Source organism: Echeneis naucrates, chromosome 24, assembly GCF_900963305.1.
Source record: "Echeneis naucrates chromosome 24, fEcheNa1.1, whole genome shotgun sequence".
Lineage (NCBI taxonomy): Eukaryota > Metazoa > Chordata > Actinopteri > Carangiformes > Echeneidae > Echeneis > Echeneis naucrates.
The window spans coordinates 1,188,449-1,210,451 of NC_042534.1; the positions used below are offsets into that span (position 1 = coordinate 1,188,449).

Genomic DNA, 22,003 nt, shown 5'->3' on the forward strand with positions numbered 1-22,003 from the left:
AACTGATCATAAATCTTCCATATTGCACGTTTTATCATCAAATTAAACTGCAGCTTGTGAATGGCTTCATGATTCTACATGAACATAATATATTACACATTAAATGTTATTCTAAACGTCATCTGCCAGTGAACAACAGGCTTAAAAAAAGCAAAAAAAAAACAAAAACAACAAAAACCAATTATTGTGTAACTGTATAAGGAATAACTAAATAACACGTTCTTATGTGAACGTGTTATATTGGTTTAATAATAATGTGTATATTAGTAATCAAAGGTTAGCAGCGAACGCAGGTTTCATCCGGGTCGTTGGGTCACGTGATGAAAACACGGAAGTGCCGCACGGCTGGCCGGTAAACGGAGAAACGTCCTGTTCGGAGGATTTGTTCAATTTTACGGATTTGCTGATCTTTCTAAACGGTGTTTTCCCCAGCGACTTACCGACGGCAGCTACGGTCGGCCGGCTCGGTGTGTGAAGGTACGGTACGGTGGCCGTTTGGTCCATTTCTGCTTCGTAAATTCACTTTCTGTGAAACTTTGGTCGATTGCTGGAAACCGGAAATATCAAGAGGATACCAAAACCAAAGAAGGTTGGCGATTTCACTATTCAACCCCCCAAACTAGACCAGGAGAGTCCAGATCAGTCTGCTGTGAAGCCCATTCACAGCACAGATTCAGACTTTTCCTAATCAAACTTATTATATTGATAAAAAAAGGGAGAATCCACGACCTTCTCCTCACCTGGGATGTATTCCTATTGAGACTGTTTGGATCTGAGTTTAGATTTGTCTAGCTGTTCTTGTAAAAACAACAACAGCAATAACATGCAGTTGCACAACCTTTGCACCAGCTGCACCGCACCAGACGGGACGCAGCCACATTTGTTAAATCAGGACGAGAGCAGCACTGGAAGTCTTTAGGCAGTTTCACTTCAGGCCAGTTTAAGGTCCTAACCACCACATAACCTCTCGTGCTGTTGTGGTTATTGTTATTTTTTTCTATTTCTATTATTTTTTAATCTTTGTTGAACAAATTTATTTGTGAAATTGTATGATTTGGTTTCCTGGATGTTTCTGGCAGGAGGCCCAGCGTGGTCACAGGTAGCTGCTGCTGCTGATGATGACGAAGGTGTTCCGCAGTCCGGCCCATCATGGCTACGCTGTTGAGGTGTCTCCGTTCATCCCGAACAGGGTGGCCTGTGCTGCGTCCCAGTACTACGGACTAGCAGGTCAGTACCATAGAGAAAAACACAATGTGAGACATAAAGACATTCATTGGTGTAGAAATTAAACATTATAAATATGGTCTGAAATAAAAATAAAAATGTTTGGACTGATGCTCTGTTTCTCACCAACATCTGTCAGCCATCGAACTGTTTCACTTTCTTTCCTTGATTTGATTAAAAATTATGAATTGATTAGTGAAATGAATCTAAATAATAATAATAATAAAAGAGCTCTATGCCTCTCTGCAGGCTGCGGTACCCTGCTGGTCCTGGATGAGACCGAGACGGGGGTGTCGCTCGTGAGAAGGTAAACTGTGCGTTTCTTCAGGGTCAGAGGTCAGCGATCATCTGCACCTAGTTTATCAGTATAATGTGTGTGTGTGTGTGTGTGTGTGTGTGTCAGCTGGCAGTGGAGTGACGGGTTGTTCGATGTGGCGTGGAGCGAAGCCAATGAACACCTCTTGGTTGCCGGTGGCGGTGACGGGAGCCTGCAGCTGTGGGACGTTGCCAATCACAACACTCCACTGAGGGTGGCCAAAGAACACGCACAAGAGGTACGAGACACACAAACACACACCCACAGAAACATGAAGGAAGGCGTTCTTACGACAGCGTGTGTGTGCGTGTGAAGGTGTACTCAGTGGACTGGAGTCAGATCAGAGGAGAGAACCTGCTCGTCTCTGGATCGTGGGATCAAACTGCTAAAGTGGTGAGAAAACGTTCCTTCTCCTCTTCCTCACCCGTCTTCATCCCTCTTTTTCCTCTCCTCTGCCAGATAAGTGTGTGTTTTTTGTTTTTTGTCCTTCCTCTAGTGGGACCCTGCTCTCACCCAATCTCTGACCACACTCAGAGGTCACGAAGGGGTCATCTACAGCACCATTTGGTCTCCCCACATCCCAGGATGCTTTGCTTCAGCCTCAGGTGAGCCCTCACCCACTCAGTACAGATAAGGTGGGAGTTCAACCGTCTTCCTCCAGATGTGTGTTTGTGCATGCAGCGTCACCACAGGGTGGCGGTGTTGCAGCATTGTGCAGCTTCACTGTTGTGTCGTGCTCATTAATTTTCAGGTGATGGTGTGAGTCTGAAAAGTCTCAGTTCACTTCCTGGCTTCCAGGTGCGAAGACTCAGTGTATATAGATATATAGTAAATATAGTTTATTCAGTCGATGGTGGATTCCTTTCCTTTTTGGCAGGAAGTTGCATATTAAAACTCTTCAGAACGATAGAAGCTTCAGAAACTTGTGTATCTCCCAAAACGCTTTGTAACTTTCTCCATTCTAATTAAAAATGAGGGGGGGGGGGTGATCCTGCAGCATCTTCTCCTGCTCTATCGAGGAAGTGAGCCCTAGAAATCGGCCTCATTCAGAAGACCATGAAGTCAATCATCGTGGAGGGGGTGGTGTATGGGATTATCTTATCTGTTTGCGTGGGCGCGTATGCCAGGCTTTCTCAAAGGGTGGAGCCGAGCCGGTCGTCAGCGCTCTGATCAGATTGCGGAGCAGTTGGAATCGAATCTCCTAGCAGCTGTCTTTAGTTCGGTTAACCTTGTTGGATAATGAGTTTGGGTTAATTGGTTTGTGAGAGTGAGCGGAAATCTCTGATGAGCTTTTATAACCGGGGAGATGTTAAGCCCCTGGTGCTCAGGGGGATCTCACATGTTCACAGAAACCACTTTCTCCCCCTTCAGTCTTTGTGAGGCCTCACTGATGAAATTTTTGCTCGAAATCTAAATATTCATTCTCAGTTTGTTTCCTTTCATTCACAAAGTTAAATCTCATTTTCCCTTTTTTAAGTATTCAGATGTTTCTGATCTCAGTCCACAACAGGAAGTTACAAAGTTTTGCTTTAAGTTTGAAAGAAGCAATGATTTATCAACAATCAAATCATTTTTGTATGCAATTTTAGCTTTTAATGACAGCGACATGAAGAGAGATACAGGAAATAATGGGGGCAAGGGCCCACTGCAGCTGGAGCCCCCAGGAATCAATTCTGAATTATGTTAATCCCTGAAAAGATAAGTTATCTGACCAACACATTAAAAAAATCATTAATTTTGATGCTTGCAGGGAAATTTTGAAATATTCAATATGATGTAGATATGATGAAAAAGTCAGTGTGTCACAGCAAAAGTGATGTAAATAAAGATTTATTTGAACTGAAGTCGTAAATTTGACCAGCGACACAGAGCTCATTAGATCTGTGAGCATCAGATAAGTCCTGCGGTGCAGCTCTGGTGCTCTGCTGAACTCTGCTGCTAAGTGATTTACTGAGCGCCGACCTCCGTGATAAAACCACTTCTGTCCACGCTGAGCTCTTCCAGCCACTTTACCTCCAGTGTTCACGCAGGAGTCACTGCAGAGCTGCGGTTTAATTCAGATAATTGCAAAACAACAATTTGATTTAAAGTCTCTTTTATCGGGTACACACCGATGTGAAATGAAAGAGAGAGAGTCGGTTAGTAAAGTGAAGAGTGGAACTGCGGACCTTCTGCTCAGAGCTCAGTGTGTCAGTGAGTCCACCTGATCAGCGTTGGATCAGGTTTATTTTAGCCACTACTGCCCCTTTAAAACACAAGCTGTTGTGTCTTCTGATGCACCTGCTCCACATTAAAAGTGCCAACGCGGTTTAAGTTATTAGTAATATTGTCAAATAGCAACTGTCAACAAACACATGAGTCTAATTCACTGTAAGTTCAAATGTAAAAAGCAAAAAGAGTTGATGAGTTTGAAAACCACATTTTCAGTCCAATCCTCGTTGTCCGACACAACAACAGACAAAACCTCCTTCCTTTGTGGTAATATGATTGTGTGACAGGAATATTGTTGTAGTGTTGTGATGCGTAGTTTTCCTGTACAGCTCAGAGTGCAGCTCTGTCTATCTGTCCTCCAGCAACACAACTGTGTGCGTATGTTTGTGTACGTTTTGCACATCAGCCAAATCACATTTTTGCAGGACACTGAAACCCACACAGTCCTTCTGTTAATGATGTGTGTGTTTGTTTGTGTTTGCTCCCCGATACCAGGTAGTGTCTGGTTAAATAATTGATAGCAGGGGCCCATCGGAGTCAAAGGTTCACTGCCAAACACACACATACACACACAGGCTGTCACATTTGTGCTGTTGTTGCCTTCACTGACAGTCAGTGGGGAGTGTCGGTCCTTCACCTCAGGGAAACTTTCACAAAACAAAATGTAGCTCAGCCTTCATCACCCACATCAAAACATGATTCTCTCTCCACAATCGAGATCGTATAAAAGAGACACAAAGGTGGACATCAAGTGAAGAGGAAGACGTAATCAATAATTCTGTCATAAATTCTTTCTCAGGTGATAGACGAGTCCTGTCTCCCTTCAGAGTGTATCTGCAGGCCTGGTGAAAGCTGTAATGAGAGGAAGGCTGTGATCGATGGAGAGACAGAGAGAGAGGAGCTCTTGTTATAACACGTCTCCTGAGATATTCTGAATCAATAAGTCGTGATCATTTGCCAACACACACGAGTGTATTTACTCTCCACGGTCGTTTCACTCCAGATGAGAGCTGAGAGAAGGTGTTGGTGCTGTGAGGAAAGACTCCCGACTGGTTTTTGTCAATATCACAATTTCTCTTTGTTTTGTTTTCTTCCACTGAACGACACCAACCGCGTCAGGAAGCCGAGACGACCGGCTGTAAAAGGTGGTCGTGCATTCGTAATCACATTGGATCGTAATGAAAGGTCTGTGTTTTGTTCTGGGTTGAGCCGGACGTTTAGTGGCAGAAGTTGAAGAATTATGGTTTCCTATGGTTTTTCCTTTTTGAACAGCTGGCATGTTACAGCAGGAGGGTTCTTCTCTTGGTCCACGTCACAGTTTACGAGGCTGTCACGACTCAGGGCAGCTTGTTAGCAGCTGTCATCTGCGATACTGTTGAACCTAACTTAATTTCCTCAAAGCAGACATTCACCACGTCAGCCAGCTGTAACTCAACCACACAGAACATTTAGCACCATTATCTAAACGTCAGGTTGGTTTTGTTACACAACAGCAAAAAGACACCAGTCCAGCTGCAGTGTATCTTAGTCGGGATGAGGGATGGAAAAGTGATTTTGATTCAGATTCTGTTAACATGAGCATTGGGCCAAGTAAAAAAAAAAAAAAAAGAACAGTTGTGCTGTTGAACATGAGAAGAGTGAGGAAGTGTGAGTTTATATCATAACAAAGGAGACAGACACTCAGACAATAATCCCTCTAGAACATTTTACATTGCTTCGATGTTATTGTGGAGAAACTCAAACGAGACACAGGCCTTAGTGTTGTGAACGGCGTCGGAGATGTGTTACTCCGGTGGGTCTTACAGATGAGTGGATGGATGGATGGATGATAATGAGTTGTCAAACAGCACTAGCTGGCATGAACGCGCGGCGGAGAGTTGCTGTCTTATCTCCCCGGTGGAGGCCTCCCCTCTGGTGGCATTTAGCATTTAGCATGAGAGGCTACTGCCAGTGTCTGACTTTGAAGAGGAGGAACGTGAAAAATGGAGAGAGGGAGAAAGTCAAGAGATATTGGAAAAGTGGGAAGCTTATCTGGGCTTCCCATGCTCTTTCCTGTCCATCCTCCTCACATCATCTCATGATTCTCCTCCTCTGCTTCTCTCTCCCGGTTTGGTTCAGTACCACACAAGATCCCCACCTCCAGCATCGTCAGGAGGAGTGTGTGTGTGTGTGTGTGTGTGTGTGTGTGTGTGTGTGTGTGTGTGTGTGTGTGTGTGTGTGTGTGTGTGTGTGTGTGCGCGCGCGTGCGTGCGCGCGTGCGTGCGTGCGCGTTTAAAGCTTCAATCTTCCCTCCAGATCTCCTCCACTTGCATTTCTGGTGCCAGCTTGTTTTGGCCTCAGCTCTGCAACAAATAAGAGCTTCAGTAAATGACAACAAAGCTTTTCCTTTCCTTCTTCACCTAAAACTAAAGAATGTAGTTAAATTGATACCCTCACATCCTCTACGTCGTTTTAAAGTTGTCGCCACTGGACGCTTGTGTGGCGGCAGAATAGATGTGCTGCGTTTTTCTAGCCGCCCTTAAATGTGTCCACTGTTTGGACCCAGAGACCCAACAACAAACACACATTATGTTTCCTTATGTAAGGTGCAGTCTGCAAAATGAAAATGTTTCTAAAGCCTCCTTACTCCAGAAAATTTATCTGAATTGCAGTAAAACCACTTTGAGTCTGGACAGTAGCACAACAGAGATAACAGCAAATGATGATCTCTTAAAAAAACAGAGCAGTTTTATGTTAGCTCTGAAAAAAAGACGTAAATGGATCCATTTTCTGTAAATTGGTCCCGTGATCTTTATTCCAACTGTATCAGAGGGTTTGATCCGCCAAGACAAGAGCCAGCTTGGTCCAGTAGATGAGTACCACAGCACTTCATTGGCCAGAAGAGGAGAGGAGTGAGACAGCAACAGGTCTGAGAGGAATCATCATATTCTGAACGAAAAGGACAATGACCTGAAGCTCATCTAAGCCTTTAGAGACAGGAATCTGAACCAGGACAAGGGGAAATTCATCGCAGAACAAAAGAAGCACAGTGTCTTCATGACTCCATCCTGTCTTCTGCTGATCCAGTTTCATAGCTGAGGCCCGGAGGTGGCTGAAAACAATCATGTGAATCTGTGTAACTGCAGCTCAGCTCTTTGAACCGTCTTCTCTGCAGTCACCCACACTCCCGCTGCGATCGCATTCAGCCTCTACCCGAACAAGCAAAATGTTTTTAAATGCAAATACCGACCTCCTCCCACCGCCTGAGATGATATCAGGAACATTAAAAAAAAACAGCACAAAGTGTTCATGTCCATAACGTTTAGCTCAAAGGTAAATAAAAAGCCAGCTAGGTTGGCAGTGAAGAAATGATATTAAAATAAAATGGAAAAACAATCATGAAACAGTAAAGTTCATTTTTAAATCAGAACACAAATGAGCCATTTAATGATGAATGAGGGTCAGGAGAAGTTCATCGGTCAGCTGCGGTGATGTGCCACATCAGTGAGAAAGTCCATACGAGCTGAAACTGCTGATACAGCAGAGAACTCAGGTGGAGTAGAACAGAAGTCAGGATTTAACGCAGTGCAGAACACACACAGACGCACACAGACGCACACAACCAACATGCCATCCAGATGCTGTTTGTCGCTGCAGCAAAAGAAACGCAATGTTTTGCTGCTGTGATGGACACACACACACACACACACTGCGTAGCTGGCTCGTTTCCACTTGCTGATGCCGGAGGAGGTTCCACGCTCGGCTGAGAAGTGGATTGTGTGAGTGAGGAGAGGGAGGTAAAATAGAAGGGGAGCAACATGAAGAGCTAAACCTCCTCAGGATGAAGAGGAGGAGGAGGAGGAGGAGGAGAGGATTAATCTGTCGGTGACGCCTGGAAGAATCCCCCTCAGTGTCCTCTTTAACCTGTTCCCTCCAACTGGCCGGGTTGGTTTAAAGCGAGCTGGCTCTCCTCCTCCTCCTCCTCCGCTCACCTCCGAGGGAATCATGTGGCCCTTTTTCAGAAGACACACAATTCTATTACAATAATGCTGTTTGTGGTTTCCAGATGGCGACTCTGTTTGGCCTGCTGAGCCTTCACTCATCCGCACATGAGTTTTGTTTTAACTTGTTATGGTTGTTTTATGATTTTTGGCAGAATTGAATGAAACGTCTCTGCTGTAGTTTCACATTGGGGCCGTACATGAAGAAAAAACAGATTGATTCATTAGCTCAGTGATGAGTTTACCGTCTCAGTCTTCTGTACAACATGATGTTCATTTTTTAAATGATGCTCCATTTAGAAATCAGAAACTGGGGGACTTTTTGTGTTCTTGTTTTAAAGCGTTGTTTGATCGACAGACAGGATGTGAAGGGACAAAGACAGAGAGCGCTTCATTTCATGTTATCACCTGATGTATCAGAGAAAAGAGCCTTCATATTTTCATGTGGTGTCAAAGTGGCAGACTGACTGAGCACAACATCACTGTGAGATACAACCAGCTGATAAAACGCAGTTCGATGCAGCAGCCCTGAAATAAATCCAGCCTCGATGAACGTGGGAGTGATGAAGCGGGGAAATAAAAAAACAAACGGGGTGAGTTAAGAAGTCAGAACCTGCAGCTGTGAAATGAAGGAGAGAGTGTTGGCAGAGCATCAACCTCTGCCCTGTAAAAACACACTCTGAATTACTGCTGCGGTTTATCACAGTGGTTTGGTTTAGCGTTACATTTGTGCACTACTCACATTTATTTTTGTGTCCAGATTTTGTTGATTGTCTGCACTGACAGCCGGCTGTGACTTCGTTGACACTGAGCTGTAACTGACTCGATGGTAAACCTGGTGCTAATCCCTCAAAGCGGCCGGGCTCTTGGTTTCTGGGCGTCTCTACGGTTTTGACCTGTAGATGTTTGTCACTTCTAAAATCTGACCAACCGGGTGCTTTGTGTGAATGTGGTCGTCGCGCTAAGCATTCTGGGTAATCTGCTTTCAGGTGACGGCACTCTGAGAGTGTGGGACGTGAAGGCGGCTGCGTGTCGATTGGCGGTCCCGGCGCACAAGGCTGAGATCCTCAGCTGTGATTGGTGCAAATATGACCAGGTAACTTAACTTAACGATGGAGCTTAAAAGTTAATTTAGTTAATTTAGCACTTTTTATTCCACCTTCAAATAATTTTATAATCTTTTTGTTTGGTTTGGCGAGACGGTTGTTTCACTTCTCAGATAGAGTGCGTTTACTCGTAGTTTATTACACAGTTAACTGGCATCTTTCAGAGTAAAAGCTCTACTGGACATTTCCTGTTTGTTACAGTTGTGTGTGTGTTGCAGAACATTGTGGCCACGGGAGCGGTGGACTGCAGTGTGTGTGTGTGGGACCTGAGGAACGTACGACAGCCTGTCAGTCAGCTGGGAGGCCACCGCTACGCCATCCGCAGGGTCAAGGTACACACACACTTGTGTTTCCAAGCACATGCTCTGACAAATGTTGTCTAACAGCACGAGCGCCAAATGTGTGTGTGTGTGGCAGAGTTTCAGTGCGGAGCCTGACAGCATCAAAGCATCCACTTAAATGGCCCTAATAAGAACACACACACATCCGAAGTGTGTGTGTGAGAAAACAGACAGCTGAAATGAAGTCCCACAGTAACATCCCATCCCGTTAGTCAGATTAGGTACAAGTCACTTCACACACACACACACACACACACACACACACACACACACACACATGCTCAAGCAGGGTTTTTCTAGACAGGTGAATCCAATCGATCCAGAGAACTAACAATGCCAAAGGATTTGTGTGTGTGTGTGTGTGTGCGTCAGTCTCAGGAGGTCAGAGGTTGCTAACAGACCTTTTTGTTCCACATCAGCTGCTCAGACTTTCCTATTTGTTGAATTTGCTTCGTTAAAATGGACTTTTGCTGACGATGCCGATGAATCGGCTGTAATTTGGAACCAGAGACAGAAGAGAGAGAGAAAATGTGAGTCAGTGTGATGAGAAAGGTGAAACTGGCAGAACCAAATGAACCAATGAATTAACTGGACGACTCTGTGGACTCCTCCTCTGTAAGATCAACAGCACTCAGAACAGAGCTGAAAATACACAACATGTTTAAAATGTATATACAACTCTTTTGTTTTCTATCTCTCTTGCTAACGTTTCATGTGGTCTTTATGTATATATATAAAATATGAAGACAGAATTTTTCCTCTTTTTCTTGCAGTTTTCTCCGTACAGTAAGACGGTGTTGGCGTCCTGCTCCTACGACTTCACCGTCAGGTAGGATTTCTTTTTCTTCTTCTTCTTCTTCAAGTTCTTTTTCTTCAGATTTTTCTCTCTCTAGTTCTTCTTTTTCCTTTCTCATATAGCGTTGCTGTTTCATGAAGCATTTTGAAACCGAACTTTTTTCGATGATTGTTGTTCAAATGAAATTGTTGTTGTCGTGTTGGTGTGTGTGGTTGTGTCATTTTACATTAATGAACAGAAACCCTGCAGCTGAAGCAGAAGTCCCGTGGTGCTGATTCAGATCACTTAAAGAAACAATCCAGATATTGATTTCACTGTCTTTTTTTTTTTTCTGGCTGTAGTGACATTTAAGTGACCTGTGACACTTCACCGTGCAGTAAAAGCCTTTTTCTAACTCGTCACGTACAAGTTCGACTGTCTGACACCAACTTCTCAGGAGGTTAAACCAGATAAGTGGTTGCATTTTCTGCCTACGCCTCCTTTTCTTTCAATTACCGCCCAAAGTGGATGGATGGTGTGATAAAATAAATCGGTGTGTGTGTGAGGCAGAGGAAGAGAAGAGACGGGATGAGCAGCCACCAGGTTAATAAAATCGTTCATTTCAAGCAAGACCGCTTTTGTGTTATTTAGGAAAATATGCTGCGTCTTCTGTGTCTCCTTCTCTCTGTCCGTCTCACTGGTGGTTTTATGTCAAACCTCGATTGAGCCAAAAAACCGCAGATGAATCAATTTTCTTCTTCACGTCTGTCAGTCTCGCAGGTTTCGGACCGTTTTGTCTCGTCGTCTGTGAAGGCCAAAGTGAAATAACACATTCTGGTCTGTAGAGGATTTTGTCTTTGTGTAACTCCCTCCTATTGTCGAACAACCTTGACTGTGAGTACTTTTTGTTTTTTAGGTTTTAAGGCAGTCTGATGAAACACAAAAGTCTGCGCCACATTTGGGTGGAAATTATTCAACTGCTCTGTAAAACCTGTACAGCCCAAAAATTGACAAGAAAATTGACTCAGACAGACGATTCCCCGTTCTCCAGGTCGCAACGCTCCAAATAACACATTTTTTAAAGCTGCTTTCTGGGAAATTTACTTTGTCTGGTTGTGTCTGTCAAAGGGTCAAATCAATTCCAGCTGTTGCCAGAGCGACAGTAAAGGAAAGTAAAGCCAAACGTGGGACATATGAAACGATGGAGGCAGAAAGACAAAGAGCTGGGAGATAAAAAGCCAAAGGGAGAGAAAGAAAGCTTTATGCCAAACCTGGTGTTTTATTGATCCGGGCTTTGGTTGGCTCAAATCCTCCATGCTGAGTGCTGCTTTCATTACACACACACAAAAATCACCACCTGCCAAATTCAGCAGTAATGACAACAGAATCTTGCAGACAAATTCTGAGAAACGGAACAATGTTTATTTTTTGTTTTTCCAAAAGGAAGAAGAAGCTCGGCGGCTGTCAAACTCAGTTACTGTAATAAAATGAAATCAATTAGAAATCCTTAACGAACGGAGACATTGGAGGTCTGTACGGTCTGAACCTAGATGTCAGGCTTTCTGAGGTCCCAGTGTGAGAATATCAGTGCTTTTGAATATATTTTCAATCAGGACGCTGAATCTGTAATTGCATCGATGCTCTCTTCTTTATTAACTTTCCTGCTGCCTGCCTGTCTTTGCAGATAATTCCCCGTCCATTAATTACTGCGCTGATGAAACAGTTTCAGTAGGTTTACTTCATCAGGTCGTATCTTAAGAAACACACAAACTGCCCACCGATGTTCAGTGTGTTTGTGTAAACCTCCTGGTTACTTTGCTAACTGCTGTCAGCTCCTCTTTCAGTTTTGCTGATACTTTAGGACCTTGAACTATTTATGAAATCGTTCATTTTTAATTTCTTCAAATTCCTGACAGGACTGATTTGTTTTTGTCCATCTCGATAATACCAACATTATACCAACTGAAGGTGTAACATCGAAATAAGAAGTCTGAGTTTCCTCACATCCACCTGTTGGTGTGTTCTGCTGTAATCACACACACACACACACACACACACTGTGTGTTTAGGATGCTGGCTGGTTGTAAAACACGTGTAAAGCACACAAAATATAAAACGTGAATGCAAACTCACTTCACTCATATGCAAATAAATCTGAGCACACAGTCCTCAATAGTCAAATATGAGCACACACACACACACACACACACACACACACACACACACTCAGGCCTATCAATCATTGTTTCTGCTCCCCCCTCCGTCTGTTTATTCAGTCGTGGTTTTCTCAGAGTGGAGCATTCTGGGACTTCGACCATTTGTGACTGACGGAAATCAGCCTGTCTTTTTCTCTGACCCAATATGTTGGACTCTGTTTGTTTCAGTCTTTTAATATCAAACATCCAGCGGAGGGTGAATGGTTTTGGTGTTTGATGTAATGGAGCCGCTGAGAGAAATTGGCATTTAATGAGCGGGTGAATTTGAGTATTTGTGACACACAGAGCCATCAAATCCCAGCAAGAAGGCAATTCACTCATTGGACTCCATTAATGAAAAAGTTTAGATGTGTTTGTGATCTACACAAGGATCCAAATCTGCATCTAAATGTGAGGAAGGCGCTGTCGGTCTGTTCTAAAACCTTTTTAACTGGACACACAGCTCAGGTGACCCTTCAGGCCTGAAGCTGGTCGGTCCAAAAACATTCAGGGATAATATTAAATATGGAGCCTTTAAAATATCTGTCACATGTTAATGGACTCATTTAGTGACAAACTCTGAGGTCTCCGTTTTTGCAGGTTAGATGTCTCATGTTTGCTTTAGATAATGTGTCCTCCCCTTATCTGTTGTATGAAAGCCCCTGTGAGTGAGTCTGTGTGAGTCTGTGTGAGTCTGTGTGCGTGTTGTTTGACTCTTAACCTTAATTTCCTCTCTGAATTAGCAGCGTCGGTGACATCAGTTCATGGGAGGAGTGAATCAGCCTCTTCACATCTCTGTTGTATCTCACGTTTTGTTTACATCCTCTTTTATTTGCTGTATTTTTGTCCGGGCGTTGTTGTCTCTCTGCACACACACACAGAGCTGGCAGGTGAATGGACGTTTTCTATAGAACCAAACACAATGAGAGCTAAATAATTATCTGCCATGGGAACTACAGACAAAAGACGACGTGCCTCATTTGTACAGATAACATGGTGTTATTTGTCCAACTGGGATCGGCATCTGGTCTTCCACATTCAACACACACCTTCATTAACAGCGTCTGAACCCTGAGCCTATAATCTGAGTCACACCGTTCACATCAGCTTTATTATCAGTCAGTCTGATAATCAAAGTTCAGATTTCAAAATTCAAAATGAGATGAAAGTGAGGAAGGAACCGGTTAGTATTCAGTTGAATTGTTTATCTAATAGTTGCTGACAGGTTTGATGGTTGCCTCACTTTGTGTCCTGGTCTGATCAGATGAAGCCTACTGACTGTGGGATACCTTATTTTATTTATATTCCACATATCGTCCCAACTCATTGGAAATATTTGAGTCTGAGATTGAAGAGACATGATCTTCGACCTGAAATCTAACTCAACTCAACCGGTCAAATTTGAGATGAACCAGCGAATGTGTCATATTTTGTACGTGCAGAGGGAGGATTTCACGGATTTTAGCCGATTTTAATAAATTAAAATATGCCCAGATGGGCTTCGACCAATCAGTCGTTTAATCTCCGCTTTCAGCCGTGTTTTCTTTTCAGACCTGGAGCTCTGCTTCCACCTCCGCTGCGTCCTTTCACGTTCCTGGAGCCTAAAAAGCCGACTCACCGCAGCTGACAGTAAATCACTGCCGGTGCTCGTTTTATGAGGCCAATCAAGGCTTGGCTGGCTCTTAGCTGCAGGAATATTACTCCTGCCTCTTAATGCCCTGAATGGGACTGCTGTGACAGAAATGCATTCATTTCAGTTGATTTTTTTTATTTTTTTTTATTGCCACTGCACTTCATTAGACGTGCTGCTCTGCGCTGTGAGCGACGAGCGGGTTCCACTTCATGTATTTCTGTGCACGAGCGAGCACACCAACATTTTCTGTGTTGTAATATATAATTAGATACTTGAAATCACACAGATGGGGATGTTAGTAAAGAAGCATCTTTTTTTTCTGTAAGATGAAGCAGTTTGACACGTTTGAGGCCTGAATGCTCACTGGATGTTAAACGTCCAACAGGATGACCAGAAACAGAAAATTAGCGTTTTGTTGGGATTTTTGCGGTTCTTCTCATTGTTCTCGAGGGAAGTCTGTGATTTTTTTCTTTTCCTGTTAGCTTCCTGAGAGGAAGATGGTTTTTCAGGCTACGAAACAAACACACTACTCGTTAGCACTCAGTTTGTGCTGCACATACAGACACACACATGTACACAAAGGAGAAAGTGAGGGTGAGCAGTGATTTACACTAACAACTCACTCAATATATAATATCTCTCAGTGCCTGAGTGTCCCTAGACAGCCATCGCTCATTGTGTGTTTGTGTGTGTGTGTGTGTGTGTGTTGCAGCTCCAGTATTAATACAGGCCTAATGGAGTCCGATGGGAGCTGCAGCGTTCCCTCTGAAAATGATTTAATTACATTTGTAAAGTGGATGAGTCTGGAGGGAGTGTTTGCTGAGTCAGGGCTTTGGCCCACACACACAGACACACACAGACACACACAGACACACACATACCGCTCTGTTGAGAGCAGGGCGGGAAACAGTCTTTCAATTAGTCTGATTGGCCGCCGCCCTCTCAGGTCTGGAGTGGTTTTATTGTCCCTCCCTCTTTCTTTTCCCATCTTCGTCTCTTTCTGTCACTTCTTTGGTTTTCATAATCTCATTCTGCAGATCGCCTTCTCTTCTACATCCCTTCTTCTTCTTCTTCTTCTTCTTCTTCTTCTTCTTCTTCTTTTGGGCTCTTTCGTAATTCTCTTCTGATTTGTGGTCAGTAAAGAAGGAACTACTCTTCTTCTCATTTCTCGCTTTCTTCTCACCACAGATTTTTATTTACGTCTCCTGAAGTTTGACTTCTTGGTCTGAAGCCTTTTCTATATTTTTCATTACATTAAAATAAAACAGTGTGATCCAGAAAAACCCCAAATCGTCATTAAAATTGTCATTAAAATTATTATTAAAAAGGTTGTTTGAAGCTGTTATTCCATCAATGTAACCAAAGATGAACCAGTTTATCAGTTGTTGTGCTTCTTGTACTTTTATTATTTAGATTTTGATTACAAAAAATGGAAAGTAAAATCTGTGTTTGTGCTGTTTTTGTAGGTTCTGGGACTTCAGCAGAAACCAGCCTCTTCTGGAGACGGTGGAACATCACTCCGAGTTCGTCTGCGGATTAGACTTCAACCTCCACGTCCCCAACCAGGTGACGCACACAATCCTTCAAACCTGCTTTTCGTTCGTAGAAAAATCCCAAATCATCACCGTGGCGTTGAAAATGACCACAACAAGTGGCCAGATTGTCCAAATTGAATTATCAAAGTAATTATTCCTAAACGTTTTCCAGAGGTTAGAAAAAGTCCCTTTGTGTGCATGACGTTGCCTCAATGAAAAAGAAAAGAGAAGCAGGTTCTTCGAGTTTCAGTCGAAGGAGCATTTTGTGTTTGTTAAAGGAGGAAGAACGAAGGTCCAACATCAGACTTTGACAGGCCATGACGAGGATTCTGTGACATCATTAACTAATCCATTCATCATATTTCATCTGCCCTTCATCTTTTGTACCGACCGACTGTGAAGCTCCAGACTGGATCATCTCCATCGAGTTTACCGACGTGTTTCGTTGTTTGCTGCAGTCGGAGGAATGGGGCCATCCATAAATCTGCCGACACACACAGACACACACTGTAACACACATTCTAACACAGCCTTGTCAGGAAGCTGCATGTTTCAATGTGTCGATGTAAAGAAGCAGTGAGTTGAAAAGGCCACTCATGTCCAGTTCAGTTCTTTTGCAAATTTAGACGGGCAGTGATCGGCTGTATGCCGCCCCCCCCCCCCCCCCCCCCACTGGAGAGACATAAATCCAAAGACATGAGGTGAAGTGACACCCAGCAGAGGTCAGCGCGAGGTCAGGGTTTGAATTTGTGGAAAATCTAAAACCTTCTTGGTTGGGAAATCAGCGTTGAAATCAGCCTTCCATTAACTGACTCTCCCGAGTCAGCCAATCAGAGCAGAGGACCCGAGCCTCTCCTCCGCTCTGTTGTGACATCACAAAGTCCCAGAAGTCCCGACAGCTGGTTCTAAGGCCCAGTTCTTGGATACAAGATGTGAATGATTCAGTGTGAGCAAATCTACCGATCCAGGAAGGCTGATGGACTAAAAACACATCAGGGAGACTCACTGCTGCTTCAAATACAAACTGCGGCACCAAATGCTGATTAAAACCAGAAGAACACCAGCTGATGGAGACCTAAACCTGGTTCTGACTTGGCTGTAAATTCCCCAGATCTGTGGGATCTGGACCAACCGGTCCAGATCCCACAGCTCGGCCTTGGAGGCCTAGAGGAGTCCAGACGTCCAGGACGTGGGCTGTTTTGGCGGCAGGTGGTCGGAGCTCGGAGCCGCAGACAGAACGGAGACTCGGCGTTGACAGAGTTGTATTCATGTTTACCATCTGTCTCCACCTGACAGCCAAAACTTCCCAGCATGCACCTTCATCAGGCCTTTCACTCGGAGCCAGAAATAGCTCTGATGGAGCACTTTCCCGGGACGCAGACGGTGGCACGGCGGACATGGTGCTTGAACCGACAACGTCGCCGTAAACAGCTGACCTCTTCGTCTGAGATAATGAGCTGTATTGTCACAGGAAGACGGAGCAGCAGCAGCAGTAATCAGCTGTATTGTTCAGTGTGCTGTTATCAGACATGTCGTTCCAGGAAAACAGGCTGTAAAACAACACGCACACTGAAAGCTCTCTCTCTCGACACCTCTCCATTTTTTGTCTTTGTGTTGTTTCCTGAAGGAACATATTTTAAAATGTGTGTGTGTGTGTGTGTGCGTCCATGGCAGTTGTGATCTACTGACTGCCTCATCACTCTGATTGGCTGAGTCTGCTCTTTCTTCTCCGTGGAGACCTTTGACCAGGACAGGCGTTTTTCTGTGTGTGTGTGCGTCCAGCCTTAGTAACACCAGGCTTGTCTCATTGATCAGACTGATTCATGGATTCTGGATCTGTAAGGTGGATTCAGTGCTGAACCTTATTGAAGTGTATGGGAAAATGTCCCTCCTCCTCCCTGATTTATCAGCTCAGTAAAGGTTTATGGTCTCAGTCTCTAGTTCCAACGCCACTGTCATCATCGCGATGAGAAGGTTTGTGTTGTGCTGTTTCAGTGTTTTGTTGGAAGAACTCTCAGTGAACTCTCAGTCCATAAACACGGCTGCCTCGTCAGGCTAATCTGCTGCAATGAACCGAGTGATGCTACGGTATCTGCCCCAGTGTGAGACATCAAAGCCCTCTTCCTCTTCCTCTTCCTGCTGCGCTTCCTGTTTTGTCTCGTCTTTGATGTCACCTTCGTCCCTCCTTCTCCCAGTTTCTCCTCTTCCTCATGTCTTTACACCCTCTCTGCTTTATTTTCTTCCTGATATCGGTGCTAACTTGCTCTTTTCTCCTCCCTTCTAATCACTTCCTGCTCTAATGAGCCCTCTATTCTCACACACACACACACACTCACTCTTCCTCACTGGTGTGGTGTTTGGTCTCATCCAGGCGGAGAACCAGCTGATGGATCGCCCTCTTTACAGCCCTGCAGGCCAAACCACACACACACTGAGCAGAGAAGACCTTTGCCTTCTGTGTGTGTGAATGAAACAGGATGAGGTGATTAATCACGCAGGAATGCCGGATGACAGCCATTCACGGGTCAACGTTGGTGATTTCATATTAAAATAAAAAAACCCTCCCTGTAACGGCCACAGAGGAGAACCTGAATGAATCTAAGAACCACATTTACTCACTGTGGTTTTAGGAAAACATCCCAGTTTGCACCAAAGCAGCCCGTTTCAGCGTCACCATTTCTCTGTTCGAATCACTGAAGTGCTGCAGAGGAGAATCACACTTTGGCCAAACTGAAAGTAGAATCATGGCTAAAACGACAAAAACATGTGTTTATGCTTTAGATCCAATTATTTGGGCTGAATTGCTCTAAAGCACTTTGTAGGTGTGGTGCAGGAATATGTCTCATTATTATTCTTATTATTGGACATTTTAGCTTTCCAGGAGGCTAAAACTGGAACCATCTGGTCTAAAAAAAAAATGAATGCTGCTGACGCAGATTTTTATGCTTCAGTGCAACAGCAGCTTTAAATGCGTAATTTTCTCAGAGGAGGCCTGTACTTTGGGAACTTTTGGTCATTTTGTGCTTCTCCCCCGAGCTAACAACGTTATTAACGGAGCCACCTCGTCACACCGTTACCATGACAATTCAGCCGGGATAATGAGCGTATTGTACTGTACGGCCGCCAGCTTATTACTGTTTTAATTATTTTTGCTCCATTAGTTGCTTTCTCATTATTTGAAATTAAAAAGACGCTGAACGTTGGTCAGACTTTGAACTTTCTCTCTTCTATATTCCCTTTAGTCTTAAAGCTTTTTGTTTTCTGCCTCCTCCCCTCGTCGTTCCACATCCTTCCAGCCCCCCCCCTCCTTGTCTTTGTGCTGCGGTCTTGGCTTCTGCTCGAGTCTTTCCATTATGTTCGGCTGTTTAAGTTAATTAAAGATGGGCATCCCTCATCCCAACAGCTGACTCACTGCACAACTACTCAACTTTCTTACTTGTGGGCTGGAAAGCTCACTCATTCAGAGATTCAGAGATCTGATCAGGATCACAGAACGAGGAGGAGGGAAACCGGACGGCTGGGATTGGGGGGTGATGGTGACGGCTGTGCGTTCATTCTGGGATGCAGCTTCCTGGTCTCTGTTGAGTCGTTCCTGTTATTTCATCCTTAGACTGAAATACGACAAAGTAGTGTGAGCTGGTTCAACACACACGGAGGTCTGAAGAAAGTGTCAGACCTCAGACAGGTAGATTTTGCTGTGAATAATGTTTCCATGAAGATCTGGACCAGGTTTCGGTCAAAGCATCCATCCAAAACGTCACACCAGACCAGACCACCAGTTCTCATGTCTCCTGTAGGAGGTCTTGGTGGTGGACCGGTCAAACTGTGACCCTCCTCAGCGGTTTGAGCTCCAGCAGACAGACGGATGAATCAAACACCATTTTTTATATTTTTGTTGAGTGCAGCTGTGACTCGGCCCAAAGTGTTTAAAAACGGTCTGCAGCTCTGTCAGATTTTCAACGTGTTCTGTCCGTCACAGCGTCGGATTATAATTAATTCTAACACAACTCCTCCTGGAGTTAATATTTCTAATGAAACCTGACTGCCCAACGCAGGATCTGAGGGCCGTCAGAGGAACGACAGTAAAGACCAGGATTGGTCCCAGTTTGGATCCGAACCATCAGTCAGCGGGCTGCACCTGCCCCTCCTCCTCCGCGCCCAAACACGAACACCTGTGCGTCATCAATAAGCCTGGAAATGAAGCGGGAGTCGCCAGCTGGCGGCCTGCAGAGATACCAGGATGTAGTGTGTCATTCAGACAATCGCCACCTCCCACCTGATTACAGGACAAACTGAAGGAGGCGTAGACACAGCTGGAGGAGGCGGAGACATTTCAGTTTGGACCAACAGAATGTCTGCAGCGACAAGGATACGCCATAACGTGTTGTGTTGTGTTGTGTTGTGTTGTTCGCAGGTGGTGGACTGTTCCTGGGATGAGACAGTGAAGATCTACACACCCGCCTGCCTGAATGCTGGGACACAAAGCACCACAACGTAGAACACAAACACACACGTGTACATACAGATGAGGAACGTTGCTGACAGCTGCTAATCTGAACCGTCTTCACCTTCAGCCCGACCCTGGAGTTGTAGACGGCAAAGCAACACACACACACACACACACACACACACACACACACGTTTATCAACAGCAGACTTTGCACTTTCGTTTTTATTTCAGATGTAAAATAATTCAAAAAGTCTAATCTCACTCTGAGGAGCCAAACACATGTATTTTCAGAGTGGTGATAAAAACTGTGTGTCAGTGAAGTTAAAACGTCTCCGATGTGAAAATAGAAAATAAGCTCCTTTATGTTGGAATACGTAATGATAAGAAAATATAAATAATAATAAGAAGAAGAAGGTTCTGAATAATGGTGTTGTTGTCATTCTGATGATGTTGAGTTTGTTGTGTTTGTTATATTCAGGTCAGGTTGTTCTTTACTTTGACTAAATAACAATAAACATCTTCACCTCGTCAGTCAACACAGAATTATTTCCTGTTTATCTTAAATTCTTAAAACTGTTATTTTCTGGCTAAAAACTGCTTCCTCTCCTTCCTGACGCCATCTTTGGTCGTCTGCTCCTCTTCTTCTCTCCTTCCACAGGAACGTTGTTAATCACATTCAGGTTTTTGTTCGTTGATTCTGGTGGTTCTGACGTTCCTCCTTTGTTTTGCAGAAATGCATCAGGAGCTGTTTGTGTTTTAGGACAAAACCTTCTGACCTGTTTCTGATTGCAGAGCTGTCTGGTTTAGCTTTTGATGATCAAACTCAGACTGTTGAGAGAAATGTCTCCTAAAAATGAAGCTGCACGTGAACTCTCTGGCTTTCTCTTTTATTTAAACTGTGGAACACAGTGCTGCCTTCTTATTCACTCATCAGGACTGAGAGCTACATGTTAATTTGCAAATCCATATTAAAATGGATTCGAGCCTGTTCCATTCTGTGTCTTAAGTCAAATTACTCGGCCTAATCTATATTACCTACAGTTTGTGGAATAATGAATGCAGGCGCTGGTTGCTGTTGTTTTTTTCCGTCCCTGCAGAGAGCAGTCTAAATCCTCGGCCTGGTTTTAATCTTCCTGGTGTTTGAAAGCGTCTCGGCCTTCTTCTGTCTCTGCGTGTTAATTGGAAGCTAATGGTCTGTGCTCGATAAGGGCGGATCCTCCTCCCTCGTGGCCCGGAAGCTGATTTTCCGATGAAATATTTCAATTAAAATATTGTCCAAGCCATTTCCACGCCTGTTATGAGCGATGGCGGTGTCTCTGTTTGTGATAAGGAGGAGGGGAGAATTTTAAAGGAAGCTCCCCGACAAACACCTCAACAGTTAACTCTCAGAGAGGGTTAGTTTGTTGGATTCTTCGGTTTGCTTCACCTGACTGCTCGTAGTTTTCGCCACCCAGGAGACTCAGAAACCTTCACCAACGGGTTGAATTCCTGAGTCCCATCACCAGCCAGGCAGATGAGCTCGGGCCTCAACGGTCCGAAGTTTTATTCTGAACGGTTTATCGTTCACCTTTAGAGTCAATGTTTGGCTCTAACGCTCATCAGTCTGGTTATAAATCATCCAACTCTGTTCTTCCTCGTGTCCTCAGAATCTCTGTCGCTGCCGTGAACTGATCTGAGGTCAGAGTCCCAGAATGCACCTGGTCATCCTCTGACCCGACTCAGGATCTGGTTGGTGATCCAGTTTTGAACTCCGCTCCTGAAGAGTGAAAGGACGGAGCTCAATGACAGAACAGCCCCCTCCTCCCCCTCCCTCACCCCTCCTCACCCCTCCTCTCCCCTCCTCACCCCTCCCTCTCTCCCCTCCTCCTACCTCCCTCCCCCTCCCTCTCTCCCCTCCTCCCTCCCCTCTCCTCCTCTCCTCCCCCTCCTCCTACCTCCCTCCTCCTACCTCCCTCCCCCTCCCTCTCTCCCCCCTCCCCTCCCCTCCTACCTCCCTCCCCCTCCCTCCCTCCCTCTCCCTCTCTCCCCTCCTCCCTCCCCCTCCCCCTCCCCCCTCCTCCTACCTCCCTCCCCCTCCCTCTCTCCCCCCTCCCTCTCTCCCCTCTCCCCCCTCCTCCTACCTCTCTCCCCTCCTCCCTCCCCTCTCCTCCTCTCCTCCCCCTCCTCCTACCTCCCTCCTCCTACCTCCCTCCCCCTCCCTCTCTCCCCCCCTCCCCTCCCCTCCTACCTCCCTCCCC

The 22,003-nt window shown here is 44.8% G+C and overlaps 1 protein-coding gene across 2 annotated transcripts; it reads left to right on the forward strand.

The window, feature by feature from the left end:
* The first annotated feature begins 341 nt into the window (after nt 1-341).
* LOC115038136 (peroxisomal targeting signal 2 receptor-like) lies at nt 342-21,601 on the forward strand. 2 transcript variants are annotated; one of them, XM_029496984.1, is made up of 11 exons: nt 342-477; nt 1,080-1,227; nt 1,474-1,531; nt 1,628-1,778; nt 1,856-1,933; nt 2,037-2,145; nt 8,721-8,827; nt 9,056-9,169; nt 9,952-10,007; nt 15,248-15,347; nt 19,731-21,601. In XM_029496984.1, exons 2-11 carry the CDS (start codon nt 1,116-1,118, stop codon nt 19,812-19,814), a joined length of 969 nt encoding a protein of 322 aa, XP_029352844.1. In that variant the 5' UTR covers nt 342-477; nt 1,080-1,115; the 3' UTR covers nt 19,815-21,601. The 2 variants fall into 2 exon arrangements, with proteins under 2 accessions (XP_029352844.1, XP_029352845.1); XM_029496985.1 differs by having other exon boundaries at nt 464-589.
* Nucleotides 21,602-22,003: the final 402 nt, after the last annotated feature.